Source organism: Octopus bimaculoides, chromosome 4 (assembly GCF_046866305.1).
Source record: "Octopus bimaculoides isolate indiv1 chromosome 4, ASM4686630v1, whole genome shotgun sequence".
Classification (NCBI taxonomy): domain Eukaryota; kingdom Metazoa; phylum Mollusca; class Cephalopoda; order Octopoda; family Octopodidae; genus Octopus; species Octopus bimaculoides.
In genome coordinates this window covers 85,381,563-85,401,562 of record NC_142931.1, presented here as the reverse complement: position 1 = coordinate 85,401,562, position 20,000 = coordinate 85,381,563, and the positions used below count along the sequence as shown (strand labels likewise).

The 20,000-nt window shown below is 35.5% G+C and overlaps 1 protein-coding gene across 1 annotated transcript; it reads right to left on the bottom strand.

The window, feature by feature from the left end:
- Window positions 1–8,015: 8,015 nt before the first annotated feature.
- On the bottom strand, window positions 8,016–13,444 carry LOC149136125 (uncharacterized). Its single transcript, XM_089350912.1, has 2 exons — window positions 13,389–13,444; window positions 8,016–11,774 (listed from the first exon to the last, which is right to left on the bottom strand). The coding sequence occupies exon 2, from the start codon at window positions 9,651–9,653 to the stop codon at window positions 9,078–9,080; it is 576 nt and encodes a 191-aa protein (XP_089207038.1). The 5' UTR covers window positions 9,654–11,774; window positions 13,389–13,444; the 3' UTR covers window positions 8,016–9,077.
- Between the last annotated feature and the right edge of the window lie 6,556 nt (window positions 13,445–20,000).

The following is a 20,000-nucleotide window of genomic DNA, read 5'->3' as shown; positions in this document are numbered from 1 at the left end:
AGTTGATCCGATCAACGGAACCGCCTGCTCGTGAAATTAACGTGCAAGTGGCTGAGCACTCCACAGACATGTGTACCCTTAAAGTAGTTCTCGGGGATATTCAGTGTGACACAGTGTGACAAGGCTGACCCTTTGAATTACAGGCACAACAGAATCAGGAAGTAAGAGTGAGAGAAAGTTGTGGTGAAAGAGTACAGTAGCGTTCGCCACCATCCACTGTCGGAGCCTCGTGGAGCTTTAGGTGTTTTCGCTCAATAAACATTCACAACGCCCGGTCTGGGAATCGAAACCGCGATCCTATGACCGTGAGTCCGCTGCCCTAACCACTGGGCCATTGCGCCTCCACACCTGCCAAAATAGTTCACATCTATCATGCACACACACACACACACACACACACACACACATACAACACACACACACACACACACACACACACACACACACACACACACATGCTCACACATACATACATATTTAGCAGAACACGTATTTCATGTAAATATACTTATTTCGCGCAGTCGTGTTCATCAATTGATGACATCATTCGTTTGCTTATGTCAACAATTAAAATCCTGACATCAAACAATCTCTTGTCTCGAACTGATTGCTGTTTTTTAGCACTTCATTTATTGTTTATCTCTAATTATGCTTTGTATGAATTTTTAGGCGAAAATATTAGGATTACAACTTCCAAACCCTTTTTGTTTGAACGCATGCCTAATACAGTAGCATACTTCGCTCCAAAGAAAAAAGCGTTTCGTTTTCAGAATGTTTCCAAGTTTCTTGTCCTCTCAGCTCATAACTATCATCTTTCTTTCATTTTCTTTGTCATACACACATAAAAAATTTTACATATTCACTTTAATATAATGCATCAAACTTTTAACTCTATCTGTTGCAGTGTTTCCCAAAGTGTGTGATACTGCGCCCTGGGGCCAGTAGGAAATTTCATATGGATGCTGGAAACAAAAAAGAATGTGTAAGAACGATACAGTTTATACATACACAGGTAGATTTGTTTGTAGGCTCTTATGTTTGTGTGTGTGTGTGCGCGCGCGCGCGTAAGCATAAAAAATACAATTATAAATCGGAATCTAAAGATAGATTTTAAACGGTAACTTCAGGAGCATATAAGAAATGCAAAGCATACCACATGAAATTAGCCGAAGTCACATGCTAAAGCTTGAGTCAATAACAAATTTCAAACGGTGATGCGTTAAATATTCGTTGATAGAATGCTGGTACTGTGGTATGTAGTCAACCACATCACTCCAAGAACTTAATTTCTCTGCACTAATATTAGGTGTAGGTACATTAAAATTAGTGGGGGTGTTGGATCGTAGCAAGGGAGGCGCTTAAAAAATGTTCTTAAAAGAAAAAGTTCTGGGATAAAACAACATATTCATTTATCAAATCATTGATCTCATTATTTATCAGTCTTCATCATGCCTGGAAACTCGAACATTCGTCTTACCAATATTAACGATATGTATTCAAGAGTACTTTGAAATTCATTTCTCTATCCAAATAATCTCTTCTTTGGCATCTTCTTCGTTCTGACACGTGATTATTTGGTTTGGAATTTTGTTTTCAAACCAACTTTCGCAACTTTCGAATTACGTACCTTAAATAACTTTAGAATGTCTTACCATTACATTATTCTGTCGTGCATCTATTAATGTTGATACATACATACATACATACATACATACATACATACATACATATATATATATATATATATATATATATATATATATATATACACACACACGTATATATATATATATATATATATATACACACAAACATACAAACATTCATACATACATAAATGTATGTATGTACATTTATGTGTGTGTGTGTGTGCATACATACATTCATACATACAAATATTACATTGACAGATAGACAGACAGACGCCGGAGTAGATTCTAATGCAGTAAACTTAAGTTATATTAAGTATTTTCTCCTATGCTTTCCTTCACTAGGGACTTATGTCGCAGCCCTGCTATAAATATATATACGTATGTATGTACGTATTCATGTATGCATGTATGTATGTATGTATGTATGTATGTGAACATATATGCATGTATATATATGTATATGTACGTTTATATATATATATATGTGTGTGTGTGTGTGTGTGTATATGTATGTCTATCTATATATATATTATATATCTGTGTGTGCATGTATGTATAAGTATATGTATGTATATATATATATATATATATATATATATATATATATATATATATATATATTATACGTGTTATGTAACAGAGAGATAGGGGGAAGAAAAAGACCCCTTTTGTAAATCATGATTAAAATGAAATAACGCATATATCATATGTACATATAAGTGTGTGTGTGTGTGTGTGTGTGTGTGTGTGTGTGTGTGTGTGTGTGTGTATGTGTGTGTGTGCCTGCATGTGTGTGCGTGTATCATACATGTCAGTCTGAGTGTACATACATATGAATACATGAAAGAATGCATCATGTATGTTTGCTTGTATTTATTATTGTTGTTCTTTCGCCGCTATATATCGCCGAAAGATGTATACATCGGTGAAAAAACCGAAACGGCTTTGATTTTGTATATAAAAAGACTATATCGTGTGTGATACTTTTGTATCATGAATATTTGGCGGTCCCAAATTGAACCCGAATCACTGTATCCGATGCAGAAACAACCAACCACGAACACGATTTGCCCAATTGTTAATAACATCAATAAATAAATAGATAAATAAATAAATAAAACTGACCACCCAGACATCTGATAAACAGGATCTTATCAGCAAGTTTTTTTTTGCTTTTGTTTTTTTTTGTTTTTGCTTTTTTTGCAACCCTGCTACTACGGCAGATATGAATTCTAAATAGAACTTCTCTTGCCACTAGCCAATAGATTCCGTATGCAACAGTGATACACACTTATCCGTAGCAGTCAAGACAACAGATGACGACGAAGACAGAGCTAGCTGCTTAATCAAATAACAGTGATTATTATCATTCTCGATCGCAACATCTAAAACAAACGTCGCTCGTAGTAACCATAGTATATGGCTATTAACGACAAATATAAGTACTTTTTGCATTTAAAATCTCGACAAAATTCGTGTTCTTTCTATCGACTTCAGCTCTACCAATTACAATTGTGACATACGTGCAGAAATATCTTATCGTTAAATGTTTTTCAATCTGAATTACACAGACAATCCTTTGTCGCTCTTACTGCTAGGAATGCAATGAACCAGATGCGATATATAATAAATTAAAACTTAAATGTGATTTATAAAAATTAAAAATAAATGAATAATGAATATAATTAATTCAAAAACTAATTGAATTATCACGACTGGAATGCTTTGGATCACATGTCACCTCACTAAGGGCAGATTTACAACGAAATGACACCACCTTCAAGAACAACCAACAAAGTATCAAAACATGGTAAGTATCTGTCTTATGAGTAGAACAACTGTATTTTACTCCAATTCTGAAGAATTACCAACTGTTGTTACATTTTGGTTTGCAAAGTAACGGTTGAAATTGTTGTTGTTGGCACTCCATCGCTTACGACGTCGAGGGTTCCAGTTGATCCAATGAACGGAACAGCATACTCGTGAAATTAACGTGCAAGTCGCTGAGCACTCCACAGACACGTCTACCCTTAACGTAGTTCTCGGGGATATTCAGCGTGACACAGTGTGACAAGGCTGACCCTTTGAATTACAGGCACAACAGAATCAGGAAGTAAGAGTGAGAGAAAGTTGTGGTGAAAGAGTACAGCAGCGTTCGCCACTATCCCCTGCCGGAGCCTCGTGAAGCATTAGGTGTTTTCGCTCAATAAACACTCACAACGCCCGGTCTGGGAATCGAAACCGCGATCCTATGACCGCGAGTCCGCTGCCCTAACCACTATACCATTGCGCCTCTACCAACGGTTGAAATAAGCATCAGACAATAGACAAAGAATGTGACCATCTTTATCTTTTATCTGTTTCAGTCATAGGACTGCAGCCGTACTGGAGCTCTGCATTGAAGGATTTAGTTGAGTAAATTAATTCCAGTACCTATGGTGCTTCTGGTTAAGTCGACCTTATATATAGGAATGTCTCTTTCAGTTTCCGTTTACCAAATTTACTTACAAGGCTTTCGTCAGCCCGGAGCTATACTAGAAGACACTTGCCCAATGTGCTATGCAGTGGGACCGAACCTGAAACTATGTGGTTGAGAAGCAAGCTTCTTTATTTCATAAATTTTGCCATAAAGGCATTACATAGAGGGGACAAACAGACATAAAGCAAGCTTCTTACCACACAGCCACGCCTCAAAAGACTAGTGAAAACGTATTCTGAGGCGTGGTAAGTACTTTTCACTAATACATTTCGTAATACACTAATATATTTCGTGATTAACTGTGTTTGTGTGTCATGTCTAGCTAGAAACATACAAATGAAAAGAATAAGAAGCAGCATTAAATAGGAAATTAAGAAGGTGGAATGAAAGGGTGTAATAAATGTAAAACAGTGGTGTGTTTTCTGATAAGATAACGAAAATGAGTTGTCTACAGAAAAAACAACATTGAATGAATTGTCTTCACCTCCTACGCTGTGCTCGACTGTAACTCCTTTGGGCTAATTTTGCTTGGCTTCCTTTTGTTTTTCTCTTTTCAATAACAATTGCTCATACATACATACATACATACATACAGGCAGACACACACACACATACATACATACATACATACATACATACATACATATATGCATACACACATACATACATACATACATACATACATACATACATACATACAGGCAGACACACACACACACACACACACACACATACATACACACATATATACATACATAGACAGACAGACAGATACAGATATATGTATGTATAATAAGTACATATTTATACATAATATATGTACATATTATGCATACATAGAAACAGACAGACAAATACATACATATGTATATGTCTGGCTGTCTATCTATCTGTATGTATGTATGTATGTATGTATGTATGTATGTATGTATGTATGTATAATATATATATATATATATATATATATATGCACACACATATTTATGCATAATATACATACATACATACATACATGCATACATACATACATACATACATACATACATACATACATACGCGTGTGTATATGCGTGTATGTGTGTTGATACAAACAAGAAAATGAAACTCAAAACATGAGTATATTCTATTTTTTATTTTAGTGGCGGAAGTTACAGAGTGACTCAAGGACCGAGAGTTTCGTCCACTGGCACTTATCGGACAGCCATGTTTGTGTATATGTCTGTATGCATGTATGCATCCATGTATGTATATATGTACGTATGTATGTATATATGCACGCATGCATGTATGCATGTATGTATGTATGTATGTATGTATGCACTTTAATCGAGAAAAAAATAGACGAAGTAAAACAAACAATCCTACTGCAACAATCAAACATGGTGCAGGAGGTGGATTCAAATTCAATCTCGTAATTTTTTATGTAGATTACTGATTTCTGTTATCTTATCAGAAAACACACCACCGCTTCCTATTTGTTACCCTCTTTCATCCCACCCTCTAAATTTTGTGCTAGATTTCCTTTGTTTTTTAGTGGGTGGGTTTTTTTTTTTTTCGTTTGTATGTTTCTCGCTAGGCATATCACAAAAACGGTTAATCGCGAAGATAAGAAATATGGAGATGTATAAGAAATGTATTGATGAAGTCGTCTTCTGATTGGTCAGTTTGATGATTATTTCAGCTGTAGCTACAAACCAAAATATTTTTTTAAAAGGTGTTGGTAATTCTTGAGCATTAGAAGCTGAACAAAATCGTTATGCGCATTAGACAGATATTTACCATTGACTGACATGTAAGCTGGTTGTTAGAGTTTGTGGTGATGATGACAATGGTGAGATTAATAGTGATGGTGATGTCAGAATTGAATCACAGATTTGCTCTGACTGATTAAAGTGTTCCAACAGTGACCATCCCGTTGGTTTGAAAATGTATTTTTTATAGCATGAAGAAGAACATCGCAGGTTACAGTTTCCAATAGACCAATCACTGTTCAACTACATAAAAAAAATCCAAAAATACCAAGTAAATTATGGCTGAGAGATAACAGTTTACTTGACCAATCTTTTTGTTGCTAAAAATGGTTTAACTGACAACTTGTGCTTTCAAGCAATCATTGATTTGGGCTTCTTAACACCCTATTAACTGTTTTTCACCAATCACGTTCTGCATCTACTTTTGGCACAAATCTATACTATAATGGAGAAAGCTGTTTATTAATTAGGTATGTAACAATTATTAAAAGTACTAAAAGAAAGCAATTATTAAAGGGTAGACTGGAAATATTTTTATAAATTCATGTTTTAAGAAATTTCCTATAACTTCGATTTCTCAAGTTTATTGAATTGTTTTAACTCCAATTTTCGCGTATTTAGATATTCTTTTCTACTCTAGGCACAAGGCCCAAAATTTGTGGGTGTGAGGGGGCCAGTCGATTAGATCGATCCCCAGTACGCAACTGGTACTTAGTTTATTGACCCAGAAAGAATGAAAGGCCAAATCAACCTCGACAGAATTTGAACTCTGAACGTAAAGACAGACGAAATATCACTAAGCATTTCGCCCGGCGTGCTAACGTTTCTGCCAGCTCGCTGTCTTGCATATTTAGATATTCATTGCATTCTCTGCGTCCAATTCTTTACAAATTTAAATATTCATTGCATTCACTGCGGAGTATTCCATTTTTATTTGCAAAGTCTCACTTTTTCTTGTAATGTTTTCATTTCAAGTTTTAATTCGCTATTTGGAAAACCGACAATTTATTCTATTAACGTATACGTAATGTAAAAACATTATTTATTGAATGAAATGCTTTTTTAAATATCCGTATAATTTTTGTAAAAAAGATTTAAAAGTGATTTTTTGCTATGGCTGTTTGAAACGCTATAAGCCTTACAATAATAACTATCCGAACCGATTTTGGCCATTTTACTTTTTCACTCTCACATATATTGATGTTTTTTCAATATTTTTATCCCATTAAAAACATTTTATGGAATGATGATGCCGAAGTAACACACGCATGGTCCATTGGTGGAAGAAAAACAACAAAATGAACTGTAATCTAATGAATTGTGTGTGTGTGTGTGCGTGCGTGTGTATGTGCGTGTGTGTGTGTGTGTAATTTAAAGTTAAATAGGTATCGTTACCATTATTAATAATAATGATTATAATAATAAAGTGGCTAGCAAGTTCACACCTTTCTAAGTAAAATATTTCTTACTTCTGTAGTTCATACAAAAAAAAAGCCTATTTCTGTTATGATTATTGCATTCGCCGTGTGTTTTTTAATAGTAATTTGTGGTTTTTTAATAGTAAGTGGTATTTTAATACCCTATTGAATTTTGATTTTTTTATACACACACACAAATTGACATATTCACTTTGACGTTACCCTTCGAGATATTTTTAACAATGACCTTTGAACCTCTCTCGAGCGACATATTCATTTTTTTAATGATTGAATTTTCAGCAGGTCTAATTATTCGAGCATTTTCTTAAATCAAACTTTGAAGAACTTTCTGAACACAACCACTTCCCTTTTTGTTCATATTTTACACGAATTTCCCGCTTAATATATTAACTTTTGCGCTTAATACATTAACATACCTGTATGAAATAGTATTCTAAAATTCATTTCTGTATCTTAATCATTTCTTTTTCCTTGGCATCATCTTTATTCTTACACTTGTTTTGGAACGCTTTTAAGCCAACTTCCGAATTACTCAACCTAAATGACCTTATGTTTTTACACTACATTATTTCGTCATGCACACACACACGTACATACATATATACATACATACATACACACATATATATATATACACATATATGTGTGTGTGTGTGTGTGTGTGTGTGTGTGTGTGTGTGTGTGTGTGTGTGTATATACATATATGTGTGTGTATGTGTGTGTGTGTGTGTGTGTGTGTGTATATATATCATAAAGTATGTAAAAATATTTTTTCGTAGTACCAATATCATCTGATGCTATAGAACACAATACTTTGGGTAGAGTGGATATTTTTCATACCAAAAGTTAACAGCCTACTCTACTTTCTACTCTTAGCTGTTCACGATTATAGGATAGGAAAAGGGATTTGCCGCATTTATAAGGTTAATGTGAGTATGTTCTGGGTAGGGAGGTTATCAAATGTCATTTGGCAGTTTATAGTGACTACAAACTAAATTTTTTTAATCAACTCCAGTTCAGTTTCTCGCCAAACTATCCAATATCTTCCTCTTCACAATCAAAAAATCATATTCTGTTATCGAGAACGGATTCTTACTTTGATTTCATCACTTGTTTTTTATCTTTTTTTTTTTCTTTTCTTGTATGCAGTCCATTCTACTTCATACACTCATATCTCATTTAAGCTAATATTCTTGACCTTTGATAATCTACTGCTGCCTGGTGTTCATTATATTTCTATGTCCTAGCATAGGATGACCCCTAGCATGCATATGTTTCTTTCGATTATTCGAATGGCTATATTTCATATAATGATTTCTAAGTTAGATACAAGGACAGCAATTTTGAGAGATGATTGTTAGTCGATACCTAAGACCCGAGTACGTTCTCTTATCGACGCCAGAGGGATGAAAGACAAAGTTGGCTTCAGTGGGATTTAAACTTGAGGGCATAATGAGCCGGAAGAATATTGCAAAGCGCTTTTCTTGGTGTTCCAACGATTCTCCCATCTCGCCGCCCTATTATTTTATGTAATAATAAAAAGTACGATTTATAGTACGAGAGTCGGCTGAAAAGTTCATAGGCTGACCAAGACACTCACATGAAATGCGACTTAATGAGGTTTATTTTTCAATATAATCCCCCTTGTGATCGACATAGGTCTTCCATCGCTGCTGCAGTGTTTGGATCCCATTGATAAAGAAGCTTTCGTCCTGTTGGCCAAAAAAAGTCATCAACAGCAGATGTGACATCGTCATCACTGTGATACTGGTTCCCAGCCAATGGTTTTTTTCATATTAGGGAACTGATGATAGCCAAATGGGGTCAAGTCAGGAGAATAAGAAAGATGCTCAACTAGTTCAAAGGTACTGTCACGCACAGCAGCTATTGAAAGCAATGACTTGTATGCTGGAGCATTGTCCTGATGAAACAAATCTCCTTCATCAGTTTTCCTGGGTGTTTGATCTTGACACAACTGCCTCAGCAAGTTGACAAAGTACTCCTTATTGATGGTGTGGCTCTTTTGAAGATAATCAATAAACACAATGCCCTTTGCATCCCAGAAACTGAGACCATCACAGTCCCTGCAGATAAAACGACCTTGGCCTTCTTTGAAGTAAGTGAGGAGGGAGTATTTCCACTGCATGGATTGTTTCTTTGTCTCTGGTTCGAAGTGATGAACTATATACTCATCCTGGCTTCGAAAACATTCAAAGAAACCAGCTAGATCTGCTTCAAACAATGTCAGATTTTCCCATGATGTAATCAGCCTGGTGCACTTTTGATCAGGTGTCAGAAAGCGTGGCAACCACTGAGCAGAAACCTTCGTCATGGCAAGTTCCTTGTACAGAATATTCTGAACTTTCTCACAGGATATGCTAATAGCATTGGCTATTTGATTTATATCATCAATCCATCACCATGTGGTGAACACGATCAATGTTTTACTCAGTGGTGGCAGTTGCAGAACATCCAGACTTTGGCACATCTTCAAGGCTTCCCCTTACCGTCTTAAATTCAGCTGACCACTTTTGCACTGTTGCTAAAGCTAAAACGTCATCCCCTAATATCACAACCATGTCAGCACGAATGTCCTTGAGGAATGAACCCTTTTTCTGTAGGTACTTGATCACACCACGATGCCAAATTTTGTCCATTTTCAAGAGATATTGATACTAGTTACATCTGAACTCTTTTCTGAACCGTCAGATGTCAGTTTACCTGGAAAGAAACTATGCAATAATTAATAAGAAGAATTGAAATTAATGCATCTCAACATTAATAGCAACAGCAGGATCAAAGTACAACTTAAAACATTATTTACTGAGTAAACTGAGTAAACTTCTCAGCCCTTCTCGTATTTAGTTCGATAGTTCGGTTCTAATCCCATTGTGACTGCCATTGATCTTCAGTTCAAAGAAATAATCAATGAAAATAACCACCAAATGCATACTAAATCGATTACATAATCAATTACATACATTTACTTAGAAAATCAGTCTTGAATTTAACATTAAAGTCAAAATAAATATTCCTTTTGCATGGTTTCTGAATTTTTCCTCTGCATCATGATTTCGTAGTTTATGTCAACTTAAGGTTTTCATGTTATGACATTTGTAGCTGTCAGGTGGGCATGAAGCTTTGTAAATAGTGTTTTCTTTAAGTTGTGCTTTGATCTTGCCGTTGCTATTAATGTTGCATCTGTCTATATGGTTACACGTCATGCACACTTTTAGAAATGGATAGGAATCTAATTGTTTTCAGACAATTAAATGCTCCATGCAGGATACCAACTGCTTTGTTTGCTATTTCGTGTGTGTGTGTGTGTGTGTGTGTGTGTGTGTGTGTGTGTGTGTGTGTGTGTGTGTGTGTGTGTGCGTGTGCGCGCGCGTCTGTGTCTGTGTTTGTATGTGTGTGTCTGTGTGCGTCTGTGTATGTGTGTGTGCGCGCGTGCGTGCGTGTCTGTGTTTGTGTGTATGTGTGTGTGTATGTGTATGTGTGTGTGTGTGTGTGTGTGTGTGTGTGTGTGTGTGTGTGTGTGCGCTATATTTATTCATGAAACTTGTTTACGGGATTCGTTCCGCTTGTTGAACTACAGTATATATTTCATAAGAGATTTTGTTGACGCTATGCAACGTAGACGAGTTACATATGTACTTCCTGCACACAAACTCTCGTGCACACCAAATTCCACGCACATGTAAGTGCGCATTTGTGCGTGTGTGCGTGTGTGTGTGGTAATGTATGTATGTGTGAGTGTGTGTGGTAATAATGTATGTATGTCTGTGTGGTGTACGTATGCTTGCATAGGTGTGTGTATGGATGGACGGATGGATGGACGGATGGACGGATGGAAGGATAGATGTAGATGTAGATATATGTATATATGTATAAGTGTGTGTGTGTGTATGTATGTATGTATGTATGTATGTATGTATAAAACCACGTTACCATTCAACCGAAATGCGCCAGTTATATGCATCATTGAAGTGGAGAACACAATAAAATGCCAGAAGTCTATTCTATTCGTACCCATTATGTCATTTTTGTGTGTATCTTTTGAATATCTATAGAACACACAGCGCCTTATATGGGTAGACGTCGTTATCATTGCCCACTGCCTGCATCTATTCAATTTCTAATCAATTTTGATTCAGGAGTTGTGTCCCTTACTTTTGATTAACGATTTACCAGAACTTGTTTTGTTCAGAGCATTGTGTTAACCTACACTTGGCTATGTATTCTTGTTGCCAAAGCTTTCCCGAGGAATATTTCCCACCTCGTTATTTTCAATTGCCTACTTAGTGAATGGTCTTTTTTTTCTCTCTCTCAAAACCTATATAAAGTCACAGCCTTTCAATTCTTCACCAATTTTAACATCTAAGTTATTTTCTGGTGTCTTTGATGAGAATTATCATTAACTCTGATGATTTTTCAATATTCATATCATCTTCTAGGAAGAGAGATAAGAGAAAAGAGAATTATATTGTCAGTTATATCATGCTGACGATTTTTTAAAAGACTGAAATAGTACATGATTACCACCAACTCGAAATTTTAAGAACTTCGTAATAGGAGAACAAAAAACGTCAAATATGTGAACTCTATGCTTCTTTTTCCTTATAATATCTTTATTCCTAATTTAAATTGCTCAGCCCGCCAAATATTATGAAGAATGTATGACCTCCCTCAGAAGTACAATTTAAATTACAGATAATTAAGTATTTACAATTTACAGTGCCCTGAGATGAAAGACTTGAAATTTCTCACCAACTGAAGAAAGCCAAGTATCAGGACTTGTTTGACGAGACTCTTGTCAAATGATTGTACGCAGACTCATTCCCTATCGAAGTCGGCTGACAAGGTTTTCCAGCAAGACCAGAGCGTTATTTCTTGGAAAAGATTGGTTTCCAATCCAAACAACTAAAGAAAGCCACCAAATAGAATGGCATGACAGTTGGAACCAGCTTAAGGTGTCTGTGGTTGAGATATCTGTGGTCGAGGTGTCTTTGGTTCAAGTGTCTTTGCTTCAGGTGTCTGTGGTTGGCAAGAGACCGCAGATGGAACCCTTCGATAGGCGCAGGCTAGTTCAGTCCTCGCTGCCTCACACATGGGAAGAGTACAGGCAGAGAGGCAAAATCGCTTGTGACTCTGAGATACCTGCTGAAGGTACAGAAGAGTTTCCAACAGTGCGATAGCTTTACTCACCATCAGAAAAAAAGTTGTAATGCATATGAGCAGCTCCTTCAGTTTCTGCAAGGCATCTCTGATATTTATTTCCCCCTATTCTTCAATAAATGAAGAATAGTTATCGAGAATATATATTTAGAATTTAATTTTGTATTTTCTACATTTAAAAACAATTTTTTAATTAAAATACAAGTGTGAAGCATCGATAAATATGTAAATAAGTCTTTCTTACAGATGTACCACGATGCGAATTTGGCTATAAATAATGAAGAATTATACTTTAATGAAATAGCAGTTGAATCAATATCTACGCTTCAAAGATTATATCTGAAAACGGCTTGTGAATTTGTTGTTAAAACTGGAATTATAGGATGCTTTAAGACACCTTCACAAGGTAGAACTCCCCGGAAACAGTTATTATCCTGTACGTTAACCCCAAAAAACTTTCCCTCTTTCCTATATTGCTAAACTACTAGCGCTCTATGTAGAGAAAAACATTCCCTGAATTTCCTCCAGGCTGTAATTATTTTTATCTATATCGAAATGCCTTACTTAATAAAATGCTTAATTAATAACTCGCAGATGATATCATGCTAACGATTTCTAAGAAAAACAAAATTGTACTACATATGATTATCACCGATTAGAAGTTTTAAGAAGTTCGTAATAAGTAAAAGAAAAAGACAGGTGAATTCTATACTTCTTTTAGCTCAAACTCAAATTTCTTATCCCGCCAAATATAAAGAAAGGATGATCTCCCTTATATTAACAACAACCACTAGATAAAATACGCATATAAATAATATCTTATAATACATTTTAGACACATATACTAATAAGGCACACAGAACAGGATTAAGAAATGTTAGCTATTCACTCAGATTTCTTGACAATCCTGGACAGTTCCATGGCTGTACAAAAGCAAGGGTAAACTTCTAGTGTTAACTATCACGTACCTATATCATAATTCAATACTGACGTCATAATGCCTTGTTCTTATAATCCATTGTCACATGACATAATTATGTATCTATTAGTAACAATAGCAAAAACAGTAAGAAGTATAACATTAATAATAATAATTGCTTCAAATTTAGGCACAAGGCCAGCAATTTTGAGGGGAGGTGTTCAGTCGATACCATCGACCCTACTCCTTGACTGTTACTTTATTTTATCAACCTCGGAAGGATGAAAGGTAAGTTTACTCCAGTATGATTTGAATCTAGACTCTAAAGAGATAGAAGAAATACACCAGACCAGTTTTTCCGATGTTCTAACGATTCTGACAGTTCCTTACCTTTATTCAATAATACGAATTACATAAGGTTAAACAAAAAAGGTTAAAAGTTTACCACCATTTTTGCAATCGAAAGAGTTTTCAAACCAACGTTGCCATAAGCATAGTATAGCTAAATTATCTTAATAACAGCGTAATTTTTCGCGGGACTCTTGACTACATCTCGCGGTGATGGTCTTTCTTTTTTACATCGTTATCAATAATATTAATACGCTAACGTTTTGTTTTTGTACGTACCTGTGTTGTGTGTGGCAAAGTGGCAAAGCGAGAGAGAAGAGGACAGAGAAGAAGTAAGAGGGAAAGAGGGAAGAGAGTGAGAGAGAAAGAGAGAGACTGACAGAGACAGTGAGTGGTGACGGCGTTCGTTTTGCATTTTTAAATGTTTCAGAGGAAGTAAGAGAGAAAGAGAGAGAAAGAGAGAAAGAGAGAGAAAGAGAGAGAAAGAGAGAAAGAGAGAGAAAGAGAGAAAGAGAGAGAAAGAGAGAAAGAGAGAGAAAGAGAGAGAAAGAGAGAAAGAGAGAGAAAGAGAGGGGGAGAGAGAGACAGTGAGTGGTGATGGCGTTCATCGCAAGAGAAGAAGATACATAGATACATGTACACATTGTTAAATCAAAAGCGGGAGAGAAGAGGGAAACGAAGGAAGTGAAAGAGACAATAGATACTTAAATCAGGAGATACATGCACACAGCAAATATTGGATGTCAATTTCACTTTTGAAGACAACTAAAACAATTCCAGTCAGTAGCAAAGCAACAGATGGGAAAAGAGAGAGAGGGGAGAGAGAAAGAGAGAGAGAAACAGATACATTCGTTATGAAGCCTTGTGTTTACATCGTATAATGGAAGTTTATTCAGAAGTCACCCTCGAAAACACCTTCCCATTTACTGAAACTAAAGAGAAACCCCGATAGTTTCCATATTCCTTTTCTTTACTCTTATTTTTATATAGTGATAACATAGCAAAATCTTTCCTGTCCTGATGGTCTGCAATCCTTATCGAACATCATCTATTAAAATTGGCTTCAAATTTTGGCACAAGACCAGCAAGTTCGAGGGTGGGGTTAAGTCGATTACATCGACCTCAGTGATCAATTGGTACTTATTTTATCGACCCCGAAAGAATGAAAAGCAATTTGAACTTAGAACATGATGACAGACGAAATGCCACAAAGCATTTTGCCCAAGGTCCTAACGATTCTGCCAGATCAACGTTTTATCATCTATTTAAACGGCGAGCTGGCAGAATCGTTACTGCACCAAGAACATTGCTTAGCGGCATTTCTTCAGAATTTACGTTGAGATCGAATACTGTCGGTGTCGACTTTGCCTTTCATCCTCCCATGGTCGATAAAAATAAGTTCCAGTTGAGCACAGAGGTCGATGTAATCGATTTACGTCCGTCCTCGAAATTGTTAGCCTTGTAACAAAATATCTGAAATCAACACTAATGAAAACTACTAGCCAATTCAACACAAAGGGTCTTTTTAGCTCTCATTTGGCCAATCGCCTTCTATACGTCTTCCAGAGTTGGATAGAGTATTACACAATCTTCAATCATGGATGACAGGAGGAAAAGAAATGATAATAATCCTTATTCACGATAGGATTCCTTAAAAAGTCCACAATGTATTCAGTCCAGAGATTCATAATGCCATTCGAATCTCAGATGTACTTTGGAATCAAACTACCTACCACAGATCATATATGCCGTCAATATCCTTCTTTTCTGCTTTTACCGCTACAGTTTTTTTTGTTTTTTTTGGTGGGGGGTCCTATCCACTAGCTGTACTTCATCAATCTAAATTTACACTGCAAGTTACCTTTGACAGTGTTTTGTATTTTCAATGCATTTTTCAGTATCACAAGAACATCTGGTTACAGGAACTTTGCAAACAATTTGTTTTTATCCCTTAGCATTGCTACAACTTCAATGCCATTATAGTTGAACCAATCCTGATCAAATCATGTATAACCCAACGTGGTTGACGCAATCTTGTAGATTTTATCCTTTAAATCTTTTGTCCAATTTTTCCATCAATCTTTTAGTAATTTCTTTCGCTTCAAGCTTGGATACATCAATGTTTTGGAGACTATAGCCTCCAAAACGCTTCTTATTTCTGACAACAAATTCAAACTTTTCTCTTGCCATACGATGGCCTGATAAGCATGCTGTATCTCTCAGAGTATGCAGCTTGCATACATTTTGCATATCACAACAATGCACAATTACAAAATCAATAATGTGTCTGTGTTTAGAAAGAGCGCATCCAGTTTGCTTTGTGCATGGGCGTTAACTGAAAGAATGTATTTATAATGACCAAGCCCTGCTCTGTGCAAAACCAAAGCACTTGAAGACTGTTCATTTTTTACCTCAGTTCAGATACCCTAATCAGTTCTAATCCTCGCATTACAGTCAGAAATTTCTCAAGGAGTCATCAATTAACTCTGCAGGGATGTTGAATTTAGGAGCATAGCATGTCACTTTCTACCCAACAAATCCCAAATTCCTGATACAGCCATCACACATACATTATGTGGTAATTCCTCCAACAATTCCATATTATTCTGAAAAATAACAACACAATTCCACTATCTTCTTTTTCTCATTCTCTGATTTTCCTATCCAGAAAAATGTATTTCCTCTTCAGCTGACAGAGCCATTAGCATGCCAAACAAAATGCTTAGTGGTATTTCATCCATCTTTAAGGTCTGAGTTCAATTGCTAAACTTTACCTTTCATCCTTTTGAGGTCCATAAAATAAGTACCAGTCAAGCACTAGGGTCAATGTAATCGACTTAGCCCTGCTCCCCCAAAATTCCAGATTTTGTGCCTATAGTAGAAGGGACTATGTTTATTGACCAAGTATGTTTTAAATAATACATCAATGTTAAGAGATCCTCGCCAACTGTCGCAGTCTTCTTTCCCATTTTCTCCCAGCTACCATATCAAATAGCATTCTAACGTTTCTGCAATATAAAAGCATGCACACTCACACACACACACACACACACACACACACACACACACACACACACACACACACACACACACAGCATAATTTGCAGCATATTGTTAAATACAGTCAAAGGAAAATAAACACAAACTCGAGGGAGATAGAAATTGAAATTTATTGAAAAAAAAATGGAAAAATGGAACATAATTAAAACAAATCTTTTAACAGACTTTATACAAAAACAGAATTTTATCAGTGTTCATTACACCAATATTCACCAATATTTGATTTTAAGGTTTTTATTTTGTTTTTTTCTCTCTTTCCCTTTTACTTTAACCACCTCAGAGGGTGGTAAACTTCATGTAACCAATAGTTGTCACAAGTTCTACTAATACATAACAGGCAGCCTACTGACAGACAGCAGTCTAGAATTATACACTCAAAATCTATAGTCACTTGAACCACTACAGTTGGAATTAGTAAAAAATATTGAACAACAATACAGTGGTTAATTAAGAGTCCATGACAGCAACTGTTCCATCAAATTGAATAAAATTTTTAATTCAGGGAGTTAGGTAGCACAAAGTAGGACTAGTGTAGGGAAGTTTCACCATCCAGATAACATTTATAATTATCTGTGATATACTTTGAAGCAGCTTAACTATGAACACTCACACATACATACATATACTTATATATATATGAACTTCATTAGCTTATGACTGTTTCCATATATTTGAAGCTCTGCTGAAACTAAGCTCATACAATAATTGTTTACTCCTTTGTCATCTCTTTTCTTATTATCACTCTGTATTTAACTAACGTTTCATTCAGAAACATATGTACATTGAGTTCTACAGCAAGTTAGTATCACAATACCTAAGCGATATATATATATATATATATATATATATATATATATATATATATATATATATATATATATAAAAGAAAGCCCGATGGAACTAGTGGTGGTCCAGGTTGGTAAATATTTAGTTAAATTCAAGCAATTTGAGTCAGTCCATATGTGATGAGGTCAAAACATTTTTCTATCTCCAATGAAGAACTTAGTACAAAAAAAAAACCAAGACACTCATCACCCCATAGCATATGAATTTATCCAATATTATGCACTAACCATGCTTAACAAACTTACAGATAACCAAAACACCTTGCCAATTCCATTAGCATGCTGTTTAATATACATACAAAAATCAACTCTCATTGAGCAGATTTATGATCAAAGTCATTCCAACCATGACCATGCCATCTTTTTAGTAATATCTAGAACTCATTTAATCTGTCTCTTCCTTTTGAAACAATAGTGTATAATTTGAGAGGTATTGGGCTGCTATTTCTAACAGGTCGAGTGACTGTGTAAAAGCTCTCTTACTAATTCAGTAAGTTGTGGTTAATGGGGCAACTATAGTTGGATGAGGTAAAGAAAAACATACGAGGATTTTGTTTATGTTCATATGGACGAATTAATGATAGTAACAGTCAGCATTTGTTGTTGATGAAGTTACTGTTTAACCTCTCAAGTAAACCTTTGTCAAGCAAACCTATGGTTCAAAGGCATTTTAGTCATGACCATCAAAACCATTTTTTGTATATCAGATACATAAGGACTACATTGTCCAGAATTATCTTCTTTTAAAACAGTAGGGCGTGAAATGAATGAGAATGGCTACTCTTTGTAGCAGGTCAAGCAACTGCATAAATACGCAATAATCATAGCAGTGGTCATTTACAGGTGGGAGAGACCTTGAGAAGTGGGCACAGGAATGAGAAAGTCTTTCTCTGGATTTTTGTGCTTTTCACAAGAGCAACATAACTGAAAGCGGAAGCATTCTAACAGAGAATCAAACCATGTCAACTTTAAGGCCAGTGGTTTTCAACAGGGATCCATACGGCCCTTGGGGGTTCATATAAGATTTTATTGTTAAAATTTGTGCAATAAACTGGTCATACTTGTACAATAGACAAAATATTTAAACACTTTTTTCATCCAATTCCTAATAATATTTAATCATAAAAATATAATAGCAGTTTTTAGACATCGAATGGCAATGAGGGTTCCCAGCCCCAAGTAAAATAGGAATCATAGGGGTCCATAGATAAAAGTCGCTTGAAAACCGCAGCTTTAAGCCGTTGTAGATTTATCTCCCTTGGTGCTGCCAGCCATTGCTCTCTTATCACTTATCTCCCTTCAAAGCAACTCCTGTAATTATCAGATGAAGATGATGATTGTATAGTCAACTTTGGTGGGAAAGTTGATATGACTTCGCTGCGTCTTTGTATCTTAAAAATAGTGACTAGACAAATGAGAAGAAAACCAGCCCTGAATCACTTATTTATTATTATCATGCTCATATGCTTTAAATACAACCATAATGAACATACAGCCCTTGTGAAGCCCTAACTTGTAAGTTACAGCATCATAAGTGTATATGCTAGAAACAAATGGTTAGTTAAAGAGAAGAGGAGAAAGAAGAAAGAAACAAAGATCCACTGCAAAGGCTCAACTACTAAGAAGACAATTCACTCAACCACAAAAAGAAGACTTCAACAAGGACTACAAAAAGATGTAGAAACATTCCTCCATACAACTATGAACTTTCACTTAGCCAATTTAAATAAAAACTAATTGGGTCTGGCTATATAGAGGTAGGTAGACATCTTTAACACAATTTGTAGGGTGAGGGGAATAATTGATTAAATCATCCATTGCACAAAGTTCATTCAGGAACAAGTCTAATACTGCATTTTTTTTGTCTTTGTTGTTTTTGTTTTTAGTTAGTTTTTTTTTCCACAATATTATTAACCATTCAGTCTATTTATCCTGCCAACCCATAGAAATAAATTTCATTAAAAAAATTTTGGTAAAATACAAATCCCAAATAGTAGTTTTGGAAAATACATTTCTCAACTCCAAAATATCAAAAATTATAAACTTTTATACTCATCTTGTAAATTAAATGTAAATTTGGAACAAGCAAACATTAAGACTATATCAAGATATTCCCTCAATCAGTTACACACACACACACACAGTCATGGGTCTCATGTCAGTTTTGACAGTGTATGTTCCAGCTGTGCGATCAATGGAATTTAACTACTCATTGCATTACAGTGTAAGCAGCTGAGAATTTCACAGACATTTGTATTTTTAATATTTGGATGGGACCAACATAGCACTGAGACTACCTTTAAATTACAAGTACAGTCGATGCAACAAG

What these genes read in the sequence shown, in the direction of transcription:
- LOC149136125 (XM_089350912.1), bottom strand. Translation starts at nt 9,653, where the DNA reads ATGACGAAGGTTTCTGCTCAGTGGTTGCCACGCTTTCTGACACCTGAT.